Source organism: Phyllostomus discolor, chromosome 1 (genome assembly GCF_004126475.2).
Source record: "Phyllostomus discolor isolate MPI-MPIP mPhyDis1 chromosome 1, mPhyDis1.pri.v3, whole genome shotgun sequence".
NCBI lineage: Eukaryota > Metazoa > Chordata > Mammalia > Chiroptera > Phyllostomidae > Phyllostomus > Phyllostomus discolor.
The window spans coordinates 156,689,023-156,714,634 of record NC_040903.2 but is presented as its reverse complement, the minus strand read 5'-3'; the positions used below and the strand labels follow the sequence as shown (position 1 = coordinate 156,714,634).

The 25,612-nt window shown below is 40.0% G+C and overlaps 2 protein-coding genes across 4 annotated transcripts in view; one reads left to right on the top strand and one right to left on the bottom strand.

Annotated features, from left to right (window-relative positions):
- The window catches only part of TUBGCP4 (tubulin gamma complex associated protein 4), a 34,829-nt gene extending 21,709 nt beyond the window's left edge, over positions 1–13,120 (bottom strand). The window contains exons 1-6 of one of the 3 annotated variants that reach the window (XM_028506988.2): positions 12,764–13,120; positions 9,169–9,297; positions 4,815–4,937; positions 4,367–4,420; positions 3,878–3,934; positions 2,279–2,358 (exon numbers count right to left, since the gene is read on the bottom strand). In XM_028506988.2, coding sequence (XP_028362789.1) covers positions 2,279–2,358; positions 3,878–3,934; positions 4,367–4,420; positions 4,815–4,937; positions 9,169–9,297; positions 12,764–12,841 — 521 coding nt within the window. In that variant the 5' untranslated portion in view covers positions 12,842–13,120. The remainder of the gene's footprint in view (positions 1–2,278; positions 2,359–3,877; positions 3,935–4,366; positions 4,421–4,814; positions 4,938–9,168; positions 9,298–12,763) is intronic. The other 2 variants (XM_028506989.2, XM_036032518.1) reach the window with 2 other exon arrangements.
- Positions 13,121–13,479: 359 nt separating this feature from the next.
- ZSCAN29 (zinc finger and SCAN domain containing 29) lies at positions 13,480–25,269 on the top strand. Its single transcript, XM_028505392.2, is given in 7 exon segments — positions 13,480–13,596; positions 14,155–14,587; positions 15,081–15,285; positions 17,291–17,989; positions 19,476–19,913; positions 21,913–22,026; positions 22,029–25,269. Coding segments are annotated over 6 exon segments (2,529 nt in total). The 5' UTR covers positions 13,480–13,596; positions 14,155–14,269; the 3' UTR covers positions 22,784–25,269.
- The last annotated feature ends 343 nt before the right edge of the window (positions 25,270–25,612 follow it).

Below are 25,612 nucleotides of genomic sequence, written 5' to 3'. Positions count from 1 at the left end.
TTAACATTGATTTTCCTATTAAAACTAAATAGACTTATAGGAGTCCCTCTTTGGCTAACAGAGCATTAAATTTGTTTTATTTTTGTTGGTATCACATAGGGAGAGTAGAGTCAATACATAACAGGCACACACACCTGCCTGTCATTATCCAACAAAATACAGAACGGTTGCTGGAGAATGGGATGTTCACATGGTCTGAAAGGATCACTCCCAGATAACATATTAATTACAAACGGGAAAGTGTCCCTCAATCAAATGAGCAAACTTATAACACCAGTAATGGGACAGACTTACTTTCTGTGCTTTATAAAATGATGCAATAGGGAATAATATGACTCATGTAGTATTACTGCAAAAAATGTTTAACCCAAATCTTATCATGAGGAGATAATCAGAAAAATCTAGTTTGTGAACATTCTTCAAGACAAGTACTCTTAAAATGTCAGTCATCAAAGATTTTTTTTAAAAAGCCTATGAAGGAGAGTATTCCAAATGAAAGGAGACTAAATAGACATGACAAGCGAATGCAGCCTATGAACACTAATTGGATCCTGGACTGCAAAAAAAAAAAAAAAAAAAACAGCTATAAAGAACTTCTGGAGGGAAACTGAGAAAATTCAGACATATTTTGGATATCATATCGTTGAGTTAACATTAAGTTTTGTGGGTATAATATGGTACTGAGGTTATATGAGAGAATGCCCTTTTTCTAAAGAGATATAAACTGACATAGTTAGGGGTTAAGTGTTTTGATATCTGTGACCACTTACAAATCATTCAGCAAAAACTGTGGTATGCATGCATGTGTGTGTGTTTATACATATATTTACATATATATTTCACAGTTTATATAGATGAGAAAGAAAAAGATAAATCAAATGTGGCAAAATGTTAGCTGGTGAAATTAAAGGCTATACAGGTATTTATTATATAATTCTTTCAACATTTTTGGAGATTTAAAATTTTTCAAAATAACTCGGAAAGAAAAAGAAACTAGAAGAGATGGAGCCTGCTATTTGTAGTATGCTAATTGAATGGAATTGCTCTTTAAAAAATCAAATGGAAAGGCAGTTAAATTTTGCATATTACAATATGTGGTCTGTAAAATGTGGTCCCTGAAAATATGTAATTTTTATTTGTGGTCCCTGTATATATCATATTATCTACGTAAGATTTTATACTAGTCTCCTATACTAGTCTCCTATATTATACTCATATAACTATGAGTATGTTTATGTAGAGAGAAACTGTAGATGATATACACCAAAAGTTGAATTGGATATCTCAAGAGGCTGTGATTACAGGTGATTTCTATTTCTTCTCTTTGCATATCCTCACTTTCTGTAATCAAAATTCATTTCTATGAGAAAAAAAAAAGCACAGTAATAGAGAATTAAGTCCCTAAAGCATATTCTGGAAAATGTCCTGCTCTTCTGAGGACTTACTTGTGCAGTAATTAAAGTTGAGATTGTTGAGTTGTGAGGGGCCTCAGAAATCATTGATTCCAATTTTGAAATCAATGTCACACCCTCTTTTTTTCACACCCTTCTTAAAAAAATGAGGAACAGGGAAATAGGAAGATCAAATGAGCAGTCTTTGATGAAACTCTATATACATTTAATATAGTTGTAACCATAAGACATATTTTGCATTCTTTTTTCAATTAGTATTATAAAAATATTTTTACATGTTGTTATAGTATTTACAACGTTAATGACATTGTAGTCTATCAAGTGAATATATCTTTATTCAACTTTCTTCTGCTGCTGGTAATTTTCTAATTTCTTGATATATTATACAACAGTGCAATGAATAATATTTGTACATATGGTTATTTTCTTCTTTTGAATCATTCTGTTACAGTGAAATTCCTAAGAGTGGCATTATGGGATTATAAAGTACAAAACTTTTTAAGGAACTCAATGTGAAAATACCATTGACTCAAAATATACAAGTTTAGACCTAGCTAGGCAATATCTGGCACATGTAATGGAAATTCTCCCAAGCTGACGAGATCCAAAAATTAAAAAAGACGCCTCAAAGGCATCTAGGCAATTAGATCCTAGCTTTGATACTCAACACTTTATAACCCTTTTTGTGCAATTTCTGAGCCATCATAAGGATTACATGGGCTCCTCTGCTCATGGATCTTTTCTATCCTGGTTATATCCTTTCCCAGAGGGAAACCTAAGATGACCTGAAAAAAAAAAACATGTGCATGGTCGAGTCACTTGGCCACCCACCTCCACCCCTAACCACCAATTGAGCCATGACTTACTTTTCTAGTGCACTTCGAACAGGAGGCAAACCTCCACGGCTGTGTTTGTATACTGTTTCCAGGATTTGACACCCATGAATCTGTGGAAAACACAGCATTTTCAAACTGGATTCCATTTTAATAGTACATGTAGCACAAACTCATATTCTATATTCAATCCAAAGGGCAAAATCCAGCAGAGAGTGAGGATAAACTTTCTTGTAAGATCTAGATATAGTTCCTATTCTGACTATGAGTCCAATGTGTATGGGATTTCCCCACACTACCAAGCAATTCTCAGACACCAGCTGGGGTGTCCTACATTTTGACCTAATTCTGACTGTATCCTGAGATAGCATCAGATTCCATAGGTTAAGGGCTTAGTCCCAAAAGACCATCCCCTATTTCAGATGCCATTCACAAGCTCCGGTTGTTTCTGTGCTTCTAACTAACTGGCTATATCTCAGGGGTTCCCACAATCCCCTCTTTGGGTTTGATTAATTTTCTAGAGTGGCTAACAGAGCTCAGGAAACAGTTATTCACTCAATTACAGGTTGTTTGGTTTTTTGAACAAGGATATCAAATGTTACAAATCAATAGCCAGATGAAGAAATGTGGAATCATTCTGGCTCACCAACCGGGAAGCTGTCCATACCTTGTCATTTTGGGTTTTTGGGAGGCTTCATTACATAGACACAGTTGATTAAATCACTAGATACTGGTGGCTGAACTCAATTTCCAGCCCTCCCCTACCCCTAGAGGTTGGGGGTGGGACTGAAAGATCCAACCCTCCAATCATAAGGTTGGTCCCCCTGGCAACCATTCCCATCCTTAAGTGCAGTCCAAAAGTCACCTCATTAACAACTCAAGTGTGGTTGACAGGGGTTTCGTATGAATATCAAGGCACCTTTATCACTCTTAACACTTAGGAAATCCCAAGGGTTTTAGGAGCTCTGTGCCAGAAACAATATGAAGACAAAAATATATTTATTAATATAAATCACAATATTGCAATAGTTATTCTCAAAGTATGAACTCTATAGCCTCCCTACCCCTCTCCATCCAGCCCTCCAACCCCACTTCTAGCAGCATCGCCTGGGAACTTATAAGAAATGTAAATTTTGGGGCTCCATTTTTCAATCCATTTGATGAAAGCTTGTGATGAGAATAGGCATATTTAACTAACAAACACCTAGGTTTTACACAATGGTATAATTCTCAGAACACTGCTAGCACCCTAACATAAAACGATTACCTTCTTTTTTTCTAAGGATTAACTTTTAGCTTTTCCTTCAGATACATTATCTAATACTCCCAATCCTTAGTGCAAAAAACTGTCATCTCCAAGTATCCATAGCATTTTTCTCTTACCTGACAGCTTTTTTGGGTGCATCTATCAACATTTCCCTCACCTTCTGGACCAAAAGTTGCTTAGAGGCAAGGTCACAATTTATTTTTGCATTCCTGACACTTAGCATAATACCAAGCAGATACTGTTGAATAAATAAATTAGTAAAAACTACTAAAATCTAGAGTCTTCAAAAAAGAATGTAAAGCAAAATTAATTTAAAATATTTCTTTGGTGCTTATCAGAGCAAAATGAAAAAGGACAGTTCTCACCTTCTGACTTTTAATCTGTTCTACTACAACCATCACAGAGGGGAAAAGGAGCTGAAACTGCAAAGAAGAGAATTAGGAGGGTCTATCAAATACAAGGAAAAAAATTACTTTAGGAAATGCTTTTATTTCAAAATAGTCCCACTTTACATAAAGATAGCAATACCACAGACCAGCCAAGATCCAATATCTTAAGGCAATTTGATATGGGGTTGGTGGCAGATAGAAAGAGAATGGCAGATAGAAGCAGTTTTTATTTCTGAGGCTAGCATAATCATTAATATTAAGGTCAATTTAAAGCAGTAACATCAGACATTAATTTTTAACTAAATTTGGAGCTTTTCAAACAGTTCTGATCTAGAAAAGCGTATAAAATATAAAATGCTGGGCTCTGAATCCAGAAGGAAAAGAGTTCTAAAAAAAATGTTATAAGTTAGATTATTCTAACAGTATCAGCAGATTCCAAGGCATTTTGTTATTTGAGCAGCATACCTGATCCAAGGAGTAATTGACATGTGATATGGAGAGATGGGGGTCAGCCAGGAACTGCAACAAAAATTGCTGTGATTAGGGCTCCATACAAAATATCTTGAATCTACTTGATCTATTAAAACTAGAAGGAAATATGAGAGTGAGCTTAGTGTTGTTAATTTTAGGCTATCAAGAATTTATGATTATGGAAGATTATTAATTCTGATTTTCAGTTGATAAAATCAAAGGTAGGGCTCTTATATACTCACTCAGGAACCTTTGCCATAATCTGCACACCACTTTGACCATGGCTTGGACAATCACAGAGAAAACATTGTAAACCGTACTTGCAGCCACACAGAAAATAGCTTATTCCTAACTGCCTGACTGTATCAAAGGGCATTTCAAATTAAAAAACGTGCCCTAATCTGCTGTCCCAGAGGTGTTGCTTCCATATCCCCCCCTTTACCTCTTGTTCCAAATCAAGCAGTGCTTGTCGATAAGGCTGCAAAATTGAGTCCAGTCCTGTGCAGAAGGCCCTTAGATAGATTCCATATAACCCACCTTGGCCCTGCTGAGATGGATGGTGATCCTGAAATCAAACAGAGAAATCATCTCTTGGTTCAGACCCTAAAGCCCGAGGAAGACGTTACCCTTTATTAGTGGCATTGTTTTTGGCTAAATAATTCCATATCAGAATAGTGCTTCAGTGAGAGGGAAACCCAACAGAAGAGACAGATTGTGAGTTTTGACCTTTTAAAATGTAATATATTTAAAAATTTTGTATTTGTTGATTTTAGAGGAAGAAGAGAAGGTGCATGTAGGTTGGTGGAGAGAGGGAGAGGGGAAGAGGGGGAGGGAGGGAGGGAAATATTGATTTGTTATTCTATTTATTTATGCAGTCATTGGTTGCATCTTGTGTGTGCCCTTACCAGGGATCAAACCCACAATCTTTAACTATCCTGCCAGGGCTAAAATGAGATATTTTAATTTTCCAAGGGGTTCAGAAGTTACAACCAGGTAGTACTCCATATTGTCAGTGGAGATTTTTCTGCAACTCAATTTTCATCTTATAACTTCTAGTTTAAATTCTTTTGGTGGCTTCCCCCTGCTCCAGGATAATATCTAAACTCCCCTCCAAGGCATGCAATGACTTCTGCATTCTGGCCCTTACTTCTCTTCAAAATTCTTTTATTGATTCCAACTTCACATCCTCACTTCCAAACTACCCACAGGTCACCAAACATGCCTTGGTTCTATTTCTCAGGCCCATGAATTTGGATGTGTTCTGCTTATAACTGTACATTCATCTTAGTGACAAATACCTACTCTCCCTGTAGGACCCACCTCAAGCATCTCTTCTTTGCAAAGCCCTTCCTAACTCTCCCCAGGGAATTAATAGCTTCCCCCTTAGCTGCTTTCACTGCATCTCAATTTAGTGCTAAAACTGTACTTAAGTCATGATATCCAAAGCTTCATGAAGCAAGGTCCCACATTTTACTCATCTTTGTATTTTAGTCCCTACCATAGTTCTCTAAACAGTGGGTAAGTGTTTATTGAATAAATACAATGACTTCAATCCTCATTCTAACATCCCTTCTCCTGCTGGGCATGGCAATTCATCTGAACACAAATCTGACAATGTGGGGATTTATGAAACTTTCACTAAGGAGGCTATTTACAAATATGGCTTGTCTTTCAGGAAACCTAACATTTTTTTGTAAGAGCTTCTTGTAGCTTTATATAGAGAACTGTGGTTAACAGTTAATGAGAGGTCACCATGACTAGCCTCTGGCTGTGTACTGATTTGGGTGATGGGGCTCTGGTAGTGGTAGATACAATGGCAGAATTCAGCAACAATTGTGATAGGAAGTTTGGGCTCAGGGTTTATAAGGCACAGTGTAGCCACAGATACTGCAAAGGATACTAGTAGTTCCTGGAGATAAATGTTCACAGCTACAAGAGGGGACCCCACAGCCCAGAATTTATTTATAAAAAATTATGTATTTATTCTTACATGTTTAAACCTCAGTCGCCTTCATAGTACTCTCCATCTGATGCAATACACCTATCAAGATGTTTTTCCCACTGCTCAAGAGTTTCTGAACCTGTCGATTTTGGTGCCTTTTAGTGCTTCTGACATTTTTTGTTGTACCTCTTCCACATAGGCAAAAAAGGTTTTCCCTTTGAGGTCTTTTTTTCACCCAGGGAAACAAAATGTCTCTTGAGGTGAGATTGGGTGAATAGGGAGGGTGGGGCTCAGGGGTCATGCTGTTTTTGGTCAAAAATGACTGAACACTCAGCGAGCTATGGGCAGGTGTGCTTATAAATCACCCATCATGAAGTGGGCAAATGCTTTGAAAGAGTGTTTAAAAAAAATTCACTGAAGTGGAACACAACCTCACAAAATGCCAGTTGGTACACTGATACAGATGGGTTCCTAGAACACTCAATTAGCTGGGGAAGCCTCTACTACAAGGGGCCTGCGTTCTAGAAGATAATTCCAGGTGGTTTTTGGTCTCCCCTTGTATAATAAGAACAGCATGGGCATATGGTGAAATAGACCAGGTCGGCTTACAAACAATCAATTCTGTTTTGATCTTGTGTCATTTCAGAGAACTGAATGTCTTCACTTATCACAAAATAAAAAAGAAAATGAGTATGCTTTTCACTTTTCCAAAAAAAGAGGTACTATGGATATCTTTAAAATTGGTAAAGTAGGAATTCACATATATAAGATAAAACCCATATAGTCATACAAATGTAGAGGTTTTTTTCTTCTAGGTGTTATATACCAAAATCAATATTAATATTATTAATATTAATAATTATATCTATATTATACTGATATACTATTATATATAACATTAATATGTTTACAATGTATTAATATAGGTGTAAAGTTCATCTATATTAATATAATGTGTAGATTTCAACTTTGATAATTAAGTGTTCTTTCTTAATATGATTTCATAGCAAACTGGCACTGATTAGGTATTTTGTTGTTGTTCAATTACAGTTGTTCCCATTTTCCCCCATTACTCTTTCCTGCCCTACCCACCCCACAATGATTAGATTTTAAGCTCATGTTTAGCTTATGTATTTTCTCTGCAATATAATCAGTTTAAGTGAACCAGAATCCCTGTCCCAGAGATGAAAACATAAGGCATTGTCCTCCAACTCCTTTGCCCCACAGATTATCACCTGTGAACCCTGAGAAAAAAAGGACACCTACTAAGAAAGGTTCCTGGTGGCTAACTGGGCTCAAATTTAAAACAAAAATGAAAATAAACAGTGTAGTGGTTGTTTCTGCACAGGGGTCTCTTATGCAAACTAAACTTCAAAGAAGCCTGAACTGCGCTGCCTGCCTCTGTACTGAACTGTCCTCCAGTAATGTATTTCTCCCATCTGAGCCAGCCCTTATAAAGATTTGCTGGAATCCTATTTTACCCAATAGAATTGAGGCTCTATTCTGACTAATCGGGGCAGTGATTTTTGGGCCAATCAAATTTTGAGGATTCAAAGTCTTCATCTACAGGAGGATGGACTCGTCAGGGATCAGGGACATGGGCTTCTGTCCACGTAAGCCAGCTCATTTCTGGCTCAGAGATCACCTTTTTCTCTTTCCAGTGAAGACTGCAGACTGCTTCTCCCTGGCTCAGCTGAAACATAGAAGATGTCTTGCCAGAGCACAGTAGAGCAGACCAGCGTAGTTCAAAGCAGATCATCAAGAAGCAGAATACAGCAGTCTAGCTGGAGAGAGGCCCGGCCCCAGGGCTGACTGGCCTCAGATCTGTTCTACAGCCATGCTGTTCTCACAGCTGTGCTGTATGACAATTGAGCTGTTGTGCACTGAATGAAGTGTTCTTCTTTACTGCACCCCAAATTGGAGATTCTTGTCATTGCACTGGCTGAAACAACCATCAGTCGATACACCAAAGGCCTGATAACAAATTTACCCTCTGGGTCCAGAGGGTATTGACTGCATCGAAGTCCTCACCTTTTCCCTAAATCAGAATCATTCTTTCAACTGGAAAAGAGTCATCACTGAATCAGTCATACAATTCAGCAGTCTTTCCTTACCACTGACAAGAATTACAGATGGTTAAAAATAAAGAGAACTGTAAAATATTTCTTTAAAAAATTTTGAGTGCTTACTATATACCAGGCATTCACATGAATTACTTTGTTCAATCTTTAAAACCCTATGAAATAGGTACTATCTATTATCCCCATTTTATAGATAACAAAACTGAGCCCTAGTTACTGAGAATTAGGTTACTGCTAAGCAGTCTATGGCCAGTGAGTGATGGAGCAGGACACAAATTCTTGACCTCTATACTGACTTCCAATTAATTGATAATAATGGGTAATATTTATCAAGTGCTTACTATGTGCCAAGTGCCTTCTCTGGTTTAACCCTTTTATTTACAAATTTTAAAAATGAAACCCAAAGATTCTAGTTGCTTGCCTCAATGTGACTAAAATAGTCAGAAGCAAAGTGGCAAAGGAATCTGAAATAATGCTTTATGTTTTCACTTCTGGAATTGGAACTATGGTCCAGTTCAAAATAATTTAATTCTGGCCCTCTAAAACTCAGGCAAAACAAATTTTCTCTCACACCAATCTGCCTAAATTAGTCCCTCTATATAGTTTCCCCTTATGTGAGATACAGACCTCTGGCCTTCATTTGAGTAATTCTAGTGATGAGAAATTCGTAACTTCTTGTGACTTATTTCACATGAATTACCAGCAGATTCACCAAAATCTTGACATAGCTCCTGCCCTCTGGAGGTGCACCTTCCCTGAGAACAGGAACCTACCTGCTGCTGCACATGGCCTGTGTACTGTTCAATGAACTCAGTGAAGCGAATATAGTCTGTGCCCAGGCGGCAGAGTCGATTGAGGACACTGGTTTCACTGGGATGGAGAAATGGAAAGTCCTGTGACACCTGCAGGAGAAGAAGCAGGCTGAAAACACTGGTGTCTGATTCACTACATGCTGGTCTTTCAGGTCCTTCAAATGTTCTGTACTATTTATCATTTCCTTTTTCAAAATGCCCATTTAATTTAAGATTGGTAAGTTCTGGGTAACAAAAGTATTTCCAAACCACTACAAAGGTGCTGTTCCCCATCCCTGACCTAATTAGTTTTTTATTGAAATAAGTGATAACACATGGTAAAACATTCAAACAATACAAAATGGTGTACAACCTCATCCTGGCCATGTAGTTCAGTTGGTTAGAGCATCATCCCCATATGCTGAGGTTCCAACTTCCATCCCAGGTCAGGGCACATACAAGAATCAACCAATGAACCCTGGCTGGGTAGCTCAGTTACTTAGAGTGTCGTCCTGATATGCCAAGGCTGTGGGTTCAATCTCCAGCCTGGGACATACAAGAAGCAACCAGTGAATATATAAATAAGTAGAACAACAAATCAATGTTTCTCTATCCCTCCCTCCCTAATATCAATTAAAAAAAATTTTTTTTAAATATTTTATTTATTTATTTTTTAGAGAGGGAAGGGAGGTAGGGAGAAAGAGAGAGAGAGAGAGAGAGAGAGAGAGAGATCAATGTGCGGTTGCTGGAGGTTATGGCCTGCAACCCAGGAATGTACCCTAGCTGGGAATCGAACCTGGGACACTTTGGTTCCCAGCCCGAGCTCAATCCACTGAGCTACGCCAGCCAGGGCCTAATTAAAAAAAAATTTTAAAGAATCAACCAATAAATAGATCAATGTTTCTCTCCCTCCCCCTCTCCAAAGTCAATAAATTTAAAAAATAATAAAAAAAATAAGTCAGCCTCCCCCCAGAGGCAGCTATTATACCTGTTTCTTTTTTTTAAAAAAAAATACATACATATTTTTTAAGATTTATTTATTTTTAGAGAGAGAGAAAGGAAGGGAGAAAGGGGGGAAGAAACATTAATGTATGATTGCGTCTTACATGCCGCCTATTGGGGACCTGGCCTGGATCCCAGGCATGTGCCCTGACTGGGAATCAAACCTGTGACCATTTGGTTCACAGGCCTGGGCTCAATCCACTGAGCTACACCAGCCAGGGCTAAAAAAATACATATATTTTTAAAATTTTACTTATTGATATGAGAGAGAGAGATCGATTTGTTGTTCCATTTATAAATGCATTCATTCTTGATTCTTACATGTACCTTGACTGGGATTGAATCCTCAACCTTGGCATATCATGACAATGCTCTAACCAACTGAGCGACCCAGCCAGGGCCTACCTGTTTCTTATGCAACATTTCAGGGATGTTCTTTAAAAATATGAGGTTTTGACCTGTTGAAAAAAGGTTGTCTTTAGCAATGTCTTCAGCAAACTTCAGGAGTTTCTCAAACATATTCTTAAAATAACTTCTCTATGAAATTTTAAACCTTGTTTTCATTTCAATAAAAATGTAAATAAATGTAGCATACTGTAACTTATAAAAGCACCTTATAACTGGACATATACATTTAGTGTCCATATTTTTATTTGTGTTTTTAATTTAAATAATAGCCAAATGATAGCCTAGTATGCTATATAAAAGTTACACAGCAGTTCACGTAGAAAAAAGTAGTGGGAGAATGTATCCATTCAACCGACTTTTCCAGAAAAACTGTGGCAAAATATACATATAAGCTACCATAGTAGCCATTTTTAAGTGTACAGTTCTTGGCATTAAGTGCATTCACATTGTTGTGCTGCCATCACCACCATTCATCCATCTCCAGATCGTTTTCATCTTCCCAAACCAAAACTTTGTACCCATTGTACAAAGACTCCCTGTTCTCCCTCTCCACAGCTCCTGACAACCACCCATCTATTTCCTGTCTTTATGAATTTGACCAAAGTACCTCAAATAAGTGGAAGCATACAATATTTGTGCTTTGTGACTGGCTTATTTCACTTAGTAGTAGCTCAAAGTTTCATTCACGTTGTAGCATTTGTCAGAATTTCTTTTAAGACTGAAAACTATTGCTCTGCAGAAGGTATGCAATATTTTCTGGTTTGGGTGGCCTCTTTTTACATAAGTATCTGAACACCTACTCTGGCAGAAACTGTGCCAGGTGCTCCTGGTACACCTATGAAGAAGACTACTGTGATCTTTGCTCCTATGGGCAATCTGTGAGAGAGGAAGTCTAGAAACAGGTAACAACAATAAATAATGTGAATTGTGCTAAATCCTATAAGGGAAATAAACAAGTTTCTGGGATAGCAAATAATGGCATAAGGGGAGGATACATTAAAAAAGATGGTCAGAAAAAGTTTTTCTGAGGAGGTGGCTTTAAAGCTGGGAACTTAAGCAAGAAAATCTCTGATTGGAACTTTTTTTATAAGGAAGAAAGGTAGCTCTCTTTCCTATACTATTATCTCTTTTTACTTCATGTCACAAAGTACCCACAAATACTTTCTGGACATTTTTCTCCTATATGCCTGGCATTGTGCTAGTTTTATAGAGGAAAAGGAATAATAAGAGGAATTGCTTTGATTTAAAGGTTTTATAGCCTAATAATGTTATTTTTCTGCTCTTCCCCAGGCTCTACTGCCAATTCTCATAGGAATAAGCATGGCCTTGTCACCAGAGAAAGCTATATGCAAATCTTGCTATTACCAGGACTAGCCACCATAAATTCTCTGAACTTCAGTTTGCTCATTTGTATGTAAACTGGAGCTAACAATATCTAGTTACTAACTTATTGAGATGATTAGATAACACTACTGGAAACAGAAGTAGAAAAGAGTAATTCAGATAGTGGATCCAGACAGACCTTCAAGATTAAACTTGCTAATTACCAGTTGCGAGTCACAGGGAGTTAACTTGTGATATGGAATTAGGTGGTTATGAAGACTAAATTAGATAATGCATATAGTACATAGCCCTTCCTCCTCATACATTCCTGGTTACATGATGGCCCCCTTCAGATTCTCCTAGTGCAGAATTTTCCTCAGAAAGGAGTCATGAGAGAGACACACTCATTCATTTTTTCATTCACCAAAATTGGCTGAGCCCTTATTGTATGTTAAACGCTACGTAGTTGGTCTAGTTTTCAAAACTCAATTTAAAACACAGTGCAAGTGTGAAAACGGGAGAAAGCGCCTTCCTCACTTTTACATTCAGTTAGCTCCCCCAAAACTGTCGCTTAACTTTAAGTAAGCCGTTCCGGGTCTCCCTCTCCCTCCCCGAAGGCGGAGCCCCTCTGGGTCTGCCCTCCTTTTCCCAGACTAGGCCCAACCCTCTCACTGTGTGCTTGTCTCCAGGAGGCCTCTCTAGTCACAGGTCCAGGGACACGCCTCCCGCCCCCAAAGCCCCCGCAGGCCCTGCCCTCTGAGTGCCTCAGACTCCTCCCCCAAGCACTGGCTCAGGTCTACCCATTCTGCGCTCGCTAGTTCCCGCCCTCTGAGCCGGACCATACCTGAAGGCCACTGCGCTTGTTCCAGGTGAAAATAGACCCTGGGTACCCGCTCAGAGCCAAGAGCAGTTCGTGGATCATTCCCACCGCGGACCTCGAGTCCCTCTATGCGTCACTCCTTCCTCCAGCGCCCTTCAAGGCGACCACAGAGTCCAGTGTCCCCTTCCCAACACACGTACAGGCCCCTGGAACTGACGGTTCTGGAATGTACCCGCCGAGACGATAGCTGCGGGAAGAGCAGACGGGAAGCAGGGAAAGCATCGGAGAGCCGCGTTCCGGAAGTAAGCGGCGCTGACTGGACTCACCCGCTGGCGGCAAACCGAGCTCCGATTGTAGAGTGCGGCAGCTGACTTTGCGCATGCGCCCTGGCGTTGGAGTCACCCGTTCGGACTTCCGGTTTGAGAGCTGGACAGGGCTAGAGAGCCTGGCTTGGGGCCGACCCGGGTGGCTGACGCTGGCCCGTGGGCAGAAATGCAAGTGGGTTGAGGGACAACCCGAGAAAGAGACACTTCCAGCGGTGGGCCGGAGGGTGCTCTCAGACCACTTAGCCGGGTCGGAGGTGTCTGGAGGGCACTGCACCACGGCTCCGAGAGTGACCTGGCCGGAGGGAGCGAAGACAAAGAGGCCGAACCCCACACCCGCGGCTCCTTGAGCTGAGTTCCGCGCCCGCGAATTCCACAGCACTCGGACCTCCTGGCCAACACCTGAGCTCGTCCTCAGGAGACCCATTACAACTGCCCCCTCGGATTCTCTCTCTCAACCAGCTCAGTGCGACTCTCCCCAAGCCCACCCGGTTCTCGCTTCAGGAGCCCAAACCAACTTCTCCCAGTCGCGAGGTTTCCCGTCACTAGTTTCCGAATATTTGTTGAGCGATTACTTCTGTTGTGAGGAAAAACAAAGTTTCAGTCTTTGAGTTTTGCCTGGGGTGGGACTTGGTAGGTGTGGAATCCGAGGGGGCAGGGAGGACGTAGAGGCCTGGGGAAGGACTACGGAGGTACTGGGGAAGATCAGCTGCGACCCGCTGGACAGAGGCTTTTTGTTGCCTTGAGCAGGATGGTGACTTGCCATTAAATCCTGAGCTCCAGGTCTCCCAGGTAGTTCGAACCCACTATGAAACATTGGTCAGAGCTAAATGGGACCCGATTTGGGGGAGGGGGAAGAGGAGCAGACTACTTTCTTTTCTCTGCTGTTTCTCCAGGCCGCCCTGGGAAATCGCCCAGAAATGCAGTTTTTGAAACTTTTCTCTCCATGCTCAGTTTTGGCTTTCTATTCTGAAGTTGGTGCTACCTCAGCTGGCCACATGGAGCATATATTTGGGAAGTCAGGCCAGCTATGGCAAGACATTAGACGTATGAATATATTCTTTCTGATAGTGCCATCTCTCTCTACCCTAGGCGGAGACTCTTACAGAGACACTCATCTGCAAGTGATTTTCCAAGGACATGGGAAGATAGGTGTAAGTTCTGGAACATAGACCCTTAAGTGGAGGAAAGCTGCTTTCTGCTGTGAATGATGGCCAAACCTACTCTGAGAGGGAATGGCACTAACTCTGAGACCTTCCGACAGCGCTTCAGGAAATTTCATTACCAGGAGGTAGCTGGTCCCCGGGAGGCTTTCAGCCAACTCTGGGAACTTTGCTGTCGGTGGCTGAGGCCAGAGGTGCACACCAAGGAGCAGATTGTCGAGTTGTTGGTGCTAGAGCAGTTCCTGGCCATCTTACCTGGAGAGACCCAGAAGTGGGTACAGGAACAATGTCCAGAAAATGGAGAGGAGGCTGTGGCTCTGGTGGAAGATTTAGAAAGACAGCCTGGAAGACCTGGACGTTCGGTAAGAAGGGAGGGGGAATTCAGAAATGTTTGGGCAGGGGCAAGGCCAAAGGGCCAAATGAAGGTACAGACATTTTTAAAGAAGGGTACAGTGTTCCTTGGTAATGCTTATACTGGTCCTGGAACAGGGAACTTTTTGGATACTTTTTCAGATAGCTTATCTGGAGATGCTACTTGGGTGTATCTTTGCTACCTTGTCGTCATGAGTTATTCATAGATTCATAGTTTTTTATTTAGTAAAGAAGAAAGGGGATTAATTTTTTAGCCTATAGTTGGGTTTACTATTTTGATCTTTTCCTATTGCTGTTCCAGCTGCTCTAAGCTAACAGTAATGGAATAAGAATGACTCTTGTTGGCTATTACCACTACCACCACCACCACCACTAGCCATATCCCAAAAGGATGGTGGTTTTTTTGGAGGGTATTAAATAATCTCCTCTGGGAATGCTCCTCATTATAACCTTGCAGTGACAATTGATGGGGGTTGTTTCTAGGTCACAGTCTCTGTGAAGGGGCAGGAAGTGCGCTTGGAGAAGATGACACCCATGAAATCATCACAAGAGTTATTAAGTGTTCGGCAGGAGTCAGTGGAACCCCAGTCCAGGGGTGTACCCAAGAAAGAGAGGGCAAGAAGCCCAGACCTGGGACCACAGGAGCAGATGAATCCAAAGGAGAAGCTCAGACCTTTTCAAAGGAGCGGTGAGGAGTAGATTCATATGGGAAGATAGGATTCCATTCTAAGGTGGGAAGTAGGGCTGGGAATAGTGAGTAGAAAAGGGATTTCAGAATGAGTGACAATTATAGAGTATGTGGTTGTTGGGGACTTCCTGAAGGCATATAGTTTAGCTCTCTGCTGCAGTGAGAATTCTTATATTTCCTCTTTTGATAAGTCTGCTAGAGGATGGTTCCCTAGTTTTTATCAGAATTTTGAGATATTTTATTTCCTCTTTGTAATGATGATACCAAGTCAGTATTTTCTAGATAAAAATTATTTTCTATACTTGAAAGTACATCTTTCTTTTAGTCATTTTCCTTCTTTGAAATGAACTATTTCTTTGTGCTTTCTTCCAGGAGCTCCATTATTCAAATGTATTAAGTGTTTTACTTTTTTAGAAGATTTTAATTTATTTTTAGAGAGAGGGAGAGAGGGAAAGGAGCATCAATGTGTGAGAGGAACATCGATTGGTTGCTTCTAGCATTGGTTGTCTCTTGCACACCTCCAGTGGGGGAGGGGGACTGGTCTGCAACCCAGGCATTTGCCCTGACCTGGAATCAAACCAGTTACCTTCCAGTTTGCCCATCGACGCCCAACCCACTGAGCCACACCAGCCAGGGCTCAGATGTACTAAGATTTTGTTACTGTCCCTTGGAAACTTTAAGTCTCCACATATGTGAATTGTGGAAAACTAAGTTATATGTATATATTATACCAGTGAGGGTCTGATAGGTTGAGGCAGAGTAAGAATTTTACTTCAGAATTTCACATTTTCTTTCAGTATAGCTCAACTAATTACTTGATGATTATTGTTCACTTGGTAATTCCCAGGACTCTCATAGCCTTCCCCATTGTCTTTGTGTCTAGTGCTTACTCTTATACATGATTTTGTAGAGCTTGTTTTTCTACTTTGTGCTCTGTTGAACTCCATATTGTATGTTTTTTCTTTGATCATTTCTTTAACTTATTGAGGTTGTTCTGAAATCTGATCTTACTGTCTAAGAGTCTAGCCTTCTCAGTCAGTTTGGTAATAGTCTCTGTTCTCTCAATGCCACACACAGGTTTGTAGAATGAATCAGCTTTTCAACACCTACCTACCATGCACTCAACACCTTGCAAGGTATTCTGCAATAAGAAAAGATGCCTATCCTTAAAGAGCTTATAATATGATTGAGAACATAATAGCAGACATAAAGATATGCTGAACTGAACTGTACTGAGACAATGCTAAACAACAACTTATTACTCATTTGTACAAGTACAGCAGGGGTTTGGCAGTGGAAGATGGGGGGGGCATTGGCAAATATTCTTCTTGAAGAATGGATTAAATGTGGACAGGAGGGTAGGAGTCTGATATGAATGGACAGTACATAGTAGGCACTCAGGTTAAGGTCCAGCAGTATAGCATGTGAGCTGAGAAAGCAAGAGCCTGGAGCTAGGTAGGACAGTGACTGCTGCAGTTATCTGGGTCATGAGAAGGTGAGGAGTCTAGACTTGGGTGGTGGCAGTAGGAACAGAGTACATACTAAGGGAAAAAACCTTTAGAACTTGGTGGCTGAGTGTGAAGGAAACAGAGGAGTTGAAGATGATTTCCCCTATGCTCCCTTCCCCCTTGAAATCTGAGTTTAATTTTTTAGCCCCAAGTGGAGAATTCTAAGAGACAGGAGGTGACTTCCCAGCAGTGCCATGATCTGCCTTCAAGTGGTCAGGGAGGCTAGGGAGCAATTTGGGACAGGATTATCTGCTCTAAGCTTACAACAGACCTTTTCCTCTCTTGTCACACCCTGCTCTGGACAATACAGTATTTCTCACTTTTTGATGTTTCATGTATTTTCACCATTTTCTTCAGCATATTGAACTTTTTGAAAAAATTTTCTTAGACACTGTTTATAAGCCTCTATAAAAAAGGCATGTCTGAACTCAGAGATTATTATCATTTTAATGATCATTCCAAACTATGATATCCTTTGTTTGCTTCCCTGCAAGCAGGATTTCCATTTCCTAAATCCGGTGTGGTCTCCAAGTTGGAGCAAGGAGAACCTTGGATCCCAGATCTGGGCTCCAAGGAAAAGGAACTCCCAAAAGGCAATCTCACAGGAGACAGACAAATGCATGCTGACATGTTACCATCCAGGAGAGAGAAAAGACGCTGGGTAGATCAGGATCACTGGGGCTTTGAGGATGAGAAGGTGGCAGGTGTGCATTGGGGCTATGAAGAGACCAGAACTCTCCTTGCAATTCTTAGTCAGACTGAATTTTATGAGGCCCTCCGAAACTGTCATCGAAACAGCCAAGTATATGGGGCTGTGGCTGAGCGGCTTCGCGAGTATGGCTTCCTCCGGACCCTGGAACAGTGTCGGACCAAGTTCAAAGGTCTTCAGAAGAACTATCGGAAAGTCAAGAATGGCCACCCACCTGAGACCTGCCCCTTCTTTGAAGAGATGGAAGCCCTGATGAGTGCTCAGGTCATTGCCCTGCCCAGTAATGGCATGGAAGAAGCAGCCTCTCACTCTGGCTTGGCAAGCAGTGATGCTGAGACTGAGGAGCCAGGGCCGGGGAGTTGGCAGCATGAGGATGGAGTAGAAGAGGCCATGGCTGAAGAGTCTGACAGTGATGAAATGGGCCAGAAGGCCAACCCCCAGGATGCCAACAACTCAACTGCACCTGTTCTTTTCCGAAGTCAAAGTGGTAAGCTTTTTTTCTTGGGGTTTTGGGATTAGACTTGAGGAGTTATGAGACTGGAATGTGGAGTCATGAAGCTTAATGTCACTTGCCAGCTTTGTCACTTAGAGAATAAAGAGGCACTTTGGTTTCACATGTATTTCATTCTGTGGGAAAGTCAGTGAGATAACAGGAAGTAGGGAATAATTTTAGGTATTTTAAAGAAATACACTCAGCAAATACAAGAGAGTCCTGAAAAGGAATATTAGTGCTTCCATTTCTTTATTAAAATGTTTTTTTCCTTGATTAAAAATCATTAAAGGCTGAAAAAAACTTGGCACTATTTTAAGAATATTTATCAAGTACCTTTTATGAATTGGTGTTTTATCTTTTACTCCCTCAAATCTCAAAAATTAGTTTATTATATGTTCCTTTTTATTTAGAATAGCATAGTGAAGGATTGCCTAAAGTTGGGAAAACAGTTTCTGAGTCTCTTCTATGAGATTTGTAACACACACTGGCATTTAAGGGGAATGAGAAATCTTGTTTAGTACTCTGTGTTGAAATATTATGTGCCTGTGGAACAGTTTTGCAAGTATCTTTTATTACCTTTGACGTAATTTCTACAACCATGTTGTTATGGAAAGGGCACCAAAGTACCAGTCAGGAGGCTTTGTTTCTAATCCCTACCACTAATCTGCTGAGTGCCCTTGGACAGTTATCTGACCATTTCAGTTTGTTTCCTGAACTGTAAAATGGGGAATGGCAGAAGGACAACATCTCTAAAGTTGTAGTTCCATTGTGAACAGTGATTTTTGCTTCCATTTTTAAATTAAATGTGATGTTATTTTAGTTCTATTATTCCTATCTTCTACTTTTTCCTTTCTCTTTATTATTTTTCGTTTTTTGTCACTGGAATAAATGTAGATAAATCACAAATGTGGCACATGTGGTGGCTGCTATAATTTTCATTCTTTTCACCCTTCTCCATGGCTTTTTGTCTTCCAATTCTTTCCCCTTCTTTACTTATGGAGAGTGGAAGATAATGGAAGCAATATAATCTCCATTACATTGAGAGCAGGCTCTCAAGTGGGAGGAAGACTCTTTGAATCTCCCTTACCTTTACCTTGGTTACCTTCAGGGAACAGAGTCTGTAATTGTCCTGATGAAGTACTGCCTGAGTAGGGCCTGCAGCACTAGCAGGTGTCCAGGCCAGGAGATGCTATCTGCTCTGCTTCCTTCCCCTTTCTGCTTCCTAATGATAAATTGCATAACTGTGAGGTCCTTTATCTTGTACCCTTTCAGGTCTTTGTTATTATTGGGCTTTTACCCACCCTGAGATTGTGGCAAGTGAAGAAGGGCCATAATAGGGATTAGGCAACAGTGTGATTTTAAAAGAGAGTGTTTGTTGGATTTCTGAGTCATTCTTTGAGAAACTTTCATGATACAGATCACAGGATTAAGGAATTGAGGCTTTAAAGACCTGGTGCTGACATTTCTCTTCTGGTGGCAGGTGTACACTGGGGCTATGAAGAGACAAAGACTTACCTTGCAATTCTTAGTGAGACTCAGTTTTATGAAGCCCTCCAGAACTGTCACCGCAATAGCCAGTTGTATGGGGCCGTGGCTGAGCGGTTATGGGAATATGGCTTCCTTAGGACACCAGAGCAATGTCGGACCAAGTTTAAAAGTCTACAAACAAGCTATCGGAAAGTCAAGAATGGCCAAGCACCAGAGACCTGTCCCTTTTTTGAAGAGATGGATGCTTTGGTGAGTGCCCGGGTTCCTGCCCCACTCAGTGATGGCCAGGAAGAAGACACAGCCTCTTTCCCCATCCAGGATACCAGTGAAGCAGAAGAGGCCACAGAAGATTCTGATGATGAAGACGATACTGAGCTACCTCCAGGGGCTGTTGTGACACGTGCTCCAGTCTTATTCCAGAGTCCTAGTGGTAAGAATATTTACTTCTTAAGGCCTAAGTAACAAAGGGGAGGCAGTGGGACTTAGGGAAAAAATAATCAGATTGAAACCTCTACACCCAGCTCTCATGGATTCTTCTTGTGACCACCTATCTTTTCCCCACATTCCCTGTCTATTAAAGCAGTTCAGTGACGGGATATAAATTACTCACTTGACTTCCCTCCTCCATATAGCATCAATCCAAAATGGTTTCGAATTTTGTGAATTTGCTATCATCTATGTGTGAGTTCCTATGTTTCTAGGCAGTTTACCTACCAGGAAATCTGAAAGCTAACATTTCCCATGTACCCATAATAGGATGAAGTTGATTTTAAAAGTTCATTCTCATTAGTTTGTTCTTCTAGTTTTAGCTTATACACTAGCTGTATGTTTGCTTTATACACATATTTGAAAACCTGGTTAACTCTTTCTTCAGACATACTTCTGCAAAAGTCTGAGATTTCTGAGTTATTGGACTCTTTGAATCTTAGCTGTTGTATAAGGAAGAAAATACTTCACTATGGTTTCCCTCCTTAAGGGAAGAATAATTCTGATTTTGGAGTCATACGTGTACAAGGGTGGGCAAAAGTAGGTTAAATTACCAGCCAGCATTACCTAACAGATAAATCATAAGTAAACCTATGAAATAATAAGGCAAATAATACAGTAATTAGTAAGTAATGATAAAAGAATAAACTGTTTTGGCATACTCACAACTATAAACCTATATATGTCCACCCCTGTGTATGTGTGTGAATCTGGATTCTGCTGTTTATAAGTTGAGAAACTTAGACCAAGTTATTTAACCCTGTAAGTTTATCTATGAAGACCTACCTCAAAAGGCTGATAGAAGTGAGGTTCCTCAGTGAAGCATCTAGTACCATGCTTGGGCACATAGTAAGTATTCAATAAATAGCAGTCTTCCAAAAGTTCTTTAGATGAATATTTTCAAGAGTGTTTTATAGATCATTAGTTTCATGGAGGTAATAATACATTCTACTAAAAAATGGATTTAGGAAATGGCTAAATACTCCACGAGAAGGATCACAAACATATATACATATTTAAGTTTCTGAGATTTCATTTACCCTGATGAACCTCTACTTCATGGGGCCTCTTTTCTAAGTAGAAATACTGCTTTAGAGGGCACATATACAGGCTGTCTTTTGCTTTTAAATCTAAAAGCAAAAGACACTCAGTGTTCTTTTGCTTTTAGATTTCGTCCAGGAAACTAGGGATCAAATGTTTACCTGAAATATCTGAAAATTCTATAAATTCAAACTAAAAATCTGCAAGTATCTGCAAATTCACATTAGCCTAGGCTTGGGGAGCCTGGCATTTGGTTCTTAGAAGAATAAAAACTTAGCTTGGGCATTAGAATAAATGCTTTTGGAACATTTAGTGATTATCTTTCCACAAGCAAGGAGAATGTTTTTAGTGAGGTACTTCCTAGCAAAGTTCTTCTCTCAGAAAGCCTTTTGTTCTTTGAAAGACACCAAGTATTTTTCTACCTTGTTTTTATTCTCAGCATGATTGGAATTTGAGCAGAAGAGGGCTCATATAACTCTTTTTGGATATACAGGTTTTCCAGGGCATTCCATTGTAATCCCTTTAGTTATTGGCACAAAATAAACTAGAATACCATTGTAGGCCTGAGATGAGACAAAAATACAACATTACCAAGTGTCTTTCCTGCATATAGATGTTGATACTTTTAAATCGAGTAGGTTTTTCTTGTTATACTGAGATTTTCTGAAGATCCTGGGAATCCAGGAAGAGTTAAAAAAATATACTGATTAGCCCTGTGTAGATGAGAAGCATGTGATAGGTTATCAAGTAGAAGAGGAAAACACTGGAATTTTAATGCATGGTAATTATTTGGGATCTAGAATTCACTAATTTTTATCTTTAATCATCTAATGTGATACTTATTTTACTTTAGCACATAATTGAGGAAATGGATAACTTTAAAAATTCTATTCTTTTATCAGGTTTTGAGGCTGGATTTAAGAATGAAGAGAATCTGAAACGGGATATTTCTGAGGAAGTACAACTACATAGGACATTACTTGCAAGGTCTGAAAGGAAAATTGTCCGGCATCTTAATCGGGACAAGGCAGTGAGAGTGGATGTAGATCAGGAAGACAGTGGGAAAGTACCCCAGGGGAAAGGAGAGGAAAACCCACACTTCCAGAGAGAAGTTTAAGTAAAGTTCTAAGTCATCAGAGACCTTACTTAGGAGAGAGACCCTATAAATATCTTAGATATGGCAAAAACTTTGGTCCAAACTCCCACCTCATGCATCAGATATCCCATCAAGTGGAAAATCCATATAAATGTGTTGACTGTGGGAAAAGCTTCAGTCGGAGTGCACGCCTCATTAGACACCGGAGAATCCACACTGGAGAGAAACCATATAAATGTCTTGACTGTGGGAAAAGTTTCCGTGACAGTTCAAATTTCATTACCCACAGGAGGATCCACACAGGAGAGAAACCATATCAATGCAGTGAGTGTGGAAAACGTTTCAATCAGAGCTCAAGCCTTATAATTCACCAGAGAACCCACACAGGAGAAAAGCCCTATCAATGTGAAGAGTGTGGAAAAAGCTTCAATAACAGTTCTCATTTTAGTGCACATCGGAGGATACACACAGGAGAGAGACCCCATGTGTGTCCTGATTGTGGAAAGAGTTTCAGTAAGAGTTCTGACTTACGGGCACATCACAGAACCCACACAGGAGAAAAACCCTATGGGTGTCATGATTGTGGCAAGTGCTTCAGTAAAAGCTCTGCTCTGAATAAGCACAGAGAAATCCATACACGAGAAAAACTTCTGACACAGTCAGTGCCTAAGCAGTAAGCCCCTGAGAATCTAGAAGAAAATAAAGAGCCTCAATAAATGTATTGAAATTGTTTGGAAAAGTCTTTCAATAGTGAGATCCATCTCCTATTCTGTGCCCAACTAGCTTAGGAAATACTCTAGAATTTACCTCACTGTTCCAGTTTCTCCTGGATCAAATTCCCATGGCAGTCATCTTAAGAATGAAATGAAGATTTCAATCCCTCTCCACGCTTGCATCTGAACTGACAGGTAACATCTTTCCTGTGTTCCCTTAATAGAAAGGTCATAGTAGTAGATCCTATGAGTCTGACATGTACCCTTCCTTTATTCATTCTGCTTATCAGCTGCATTTCAGGTGGAAAAACCCACCACAGCAGCATTTCAGGGAGAAGATGTGAGACTTTTCTTATTGAGTAGGTCTAGCTCTTTATACAGTAATGGAAATACAAAAAAGAATGACTCTTCCTGCTCACTTAAGCCTATGCTCAGAATGAAATACAGATGGTCCCCAACTTACAGGAGTTTGACTTTGTGATGGTGAGAATGCACTATGCATTCAGTAGAAACCATCTAGGCTATGATATTTGGTGGCTTTAAAGGCATTTTTGACTTACCATATGTTCCACTTATGACAGGCTTATCTGGACATAACCCCATAGTAAGTAGAGAAACATCTGTACTTGTCATGAACTGTTCATCTACTTTGAAGAAGGAGAGTTTAATGTCCATCTTGGTTTTGACCTATGAATCTTATCAAGAACCTAGGTGTTCTACATGGGGAAATAATGTAACCTTTATAAATATTGAGGTATAAACCTTGGATTTCTTAGTTTCTTCCAAGCCCTAGAAAATCTGGAATAGAAGCATACTGCATTTACAGTTCTAGTTTGATTTTTTTCTGTTTCATCTCATTTGAATTTCATATGTCCCTTGTGGTCCAGAAGCCCAAAGAGCAAGGTAGCTGGATGTGGTGATTGGGAAAGCAGTTAAAGCAGTTATAGACAGGGAACTGTCTATATTCCACACACTCCAAACACCTAGTATACTGTTAGATACCCTGTGGGTGTTCAGTACAATGAGCTGAAGCCACTGCCACATTCCTGTGGATGGGAAAATAGACCAATCCAACAACTCTTTACCCTAATGGCAAGGAGGACAGATTATCTTTGGTCAGTTCAGTGGCATACATGCACGTGCATATATTCAACTGTATCCATCTATTTTTAAAAGCAGGTCTTCACACCTAAGTGTAATGCTGATCTTTTATAATCAAATAGTTTTGCATTAATTACCCATATGTTCATAGTATGATGAGCCCTATATAGCACAAATTAAATAGTCCTTGTCCTTATACAATCTAAAATGACACTGGCATGGACAAATAATAAGTACATGTGTATAGCTGCAACAGTTTTAAAGCTAGCTAGTAACACTGCATAAATATTAAGATCTATTGCATTAGAGTTTGGAAAAATCTGGGAGGTATTTTCTTCTCTTTATTCAGGAAGGCTTTGTGAAGCAGGAAGTGTTCAAAGGAGAGAAGATTATTGGGTAAATTAGGGTGGGATGAACATTCCAAATGTGAGTGCTGAGTGGATGAGAAATGGGAATATTCGGGAGCAAGGTGTTTTGTGCAGATGGAGCAGAGGGCAAAGGAGAAACCATAAGGTTAGACAAAGCTTGGAGCAGCACAAAATTTGAGGAACAGTGTGATATGGGCTGTGCTGGAGGCAGAGAAAGAATCACCTTAGCTGAAACATGGAGTGCCAGAGGCAGATCAGGAGGTGATACTCCCCTTATCTATAGTAATTCATGTGCTATGTTGTACTTATTAATAAGGAAACAGCTGGCTGCTACTGGAGAAGAATGAACAGTTATAGCAGATTAGCTCCTATGGAAAACAAGGGTTTTCCTGCAGAAACTGCAGTATCTTGAGAAGATACTTCTTTGATGGGCAGGTCAGGAAAGAACATGAGTAGATGGCCAAGGCCTAGGATAAGTAGCTGTTTCACATTCACACTGAATCACAGTCCTATGGCTGGGATGAGATCTCAGAGAGGAGAGGGGAGATTGAATATTATGTAATTCACAGTTTACTGTTTTAGATGAGGGATTAATTAGGGTTCTGGTGTTGAGGGGTCCTAGTACAAAGATTCTAACATTTATTAGTAATTAAAGAGAGATTGTATTTCAATTATATTTCCTAAGCAGACAGGAAAATATAGGAAACACCAGTCTAAAGCAGTGCTTCAGGATCCGAGATGGTTTAGGAAGTGTACTATTGCTTTTTTTTTAAATGAGAGGATTCTACCTTTAGTATGTCTGTGCATAGTCTTGTGGGAAAGCAGTAGTTGGGGTATATCAACAGATATGAATTGTGGTTCCAGATGTCTTATGTGTAAGTCAACCTGCCTCCAATTCCCTTTCTGTAAAGCAGAATAATATTTATACCTTAATCTGCCTCTCAGGGATACCATGTTAATAAAAATTATATTTATAAAGTGCCCAGTGTTTCATCAGATATTTTTTAAAACATGTACGTGGAAGTTACTGCTTAACTAGTAGTGATTAACTTGTTGCTGGTGGGAAAAGATAAATCTTCACCTGCTTTTTTTGGCTCCCTGTGTGGGGTTACTAGAGGAATGTTTGTCTGAACCTTTATGTTCTGGGCTGAAAAACAGATTAGAATATGGCAAAAGAGGAATTAAAATGAAAATCCTTCCTTGGTATCTGTATCCATATCCATTAGGCTCCATCATTACTGAACATGGAGAGTATGTTTTAAAGTAAGTCAGTAAGTTTTAAAAGACCCAGGACTAGGACCAGCCCTCCAACCTCCAGATGAAG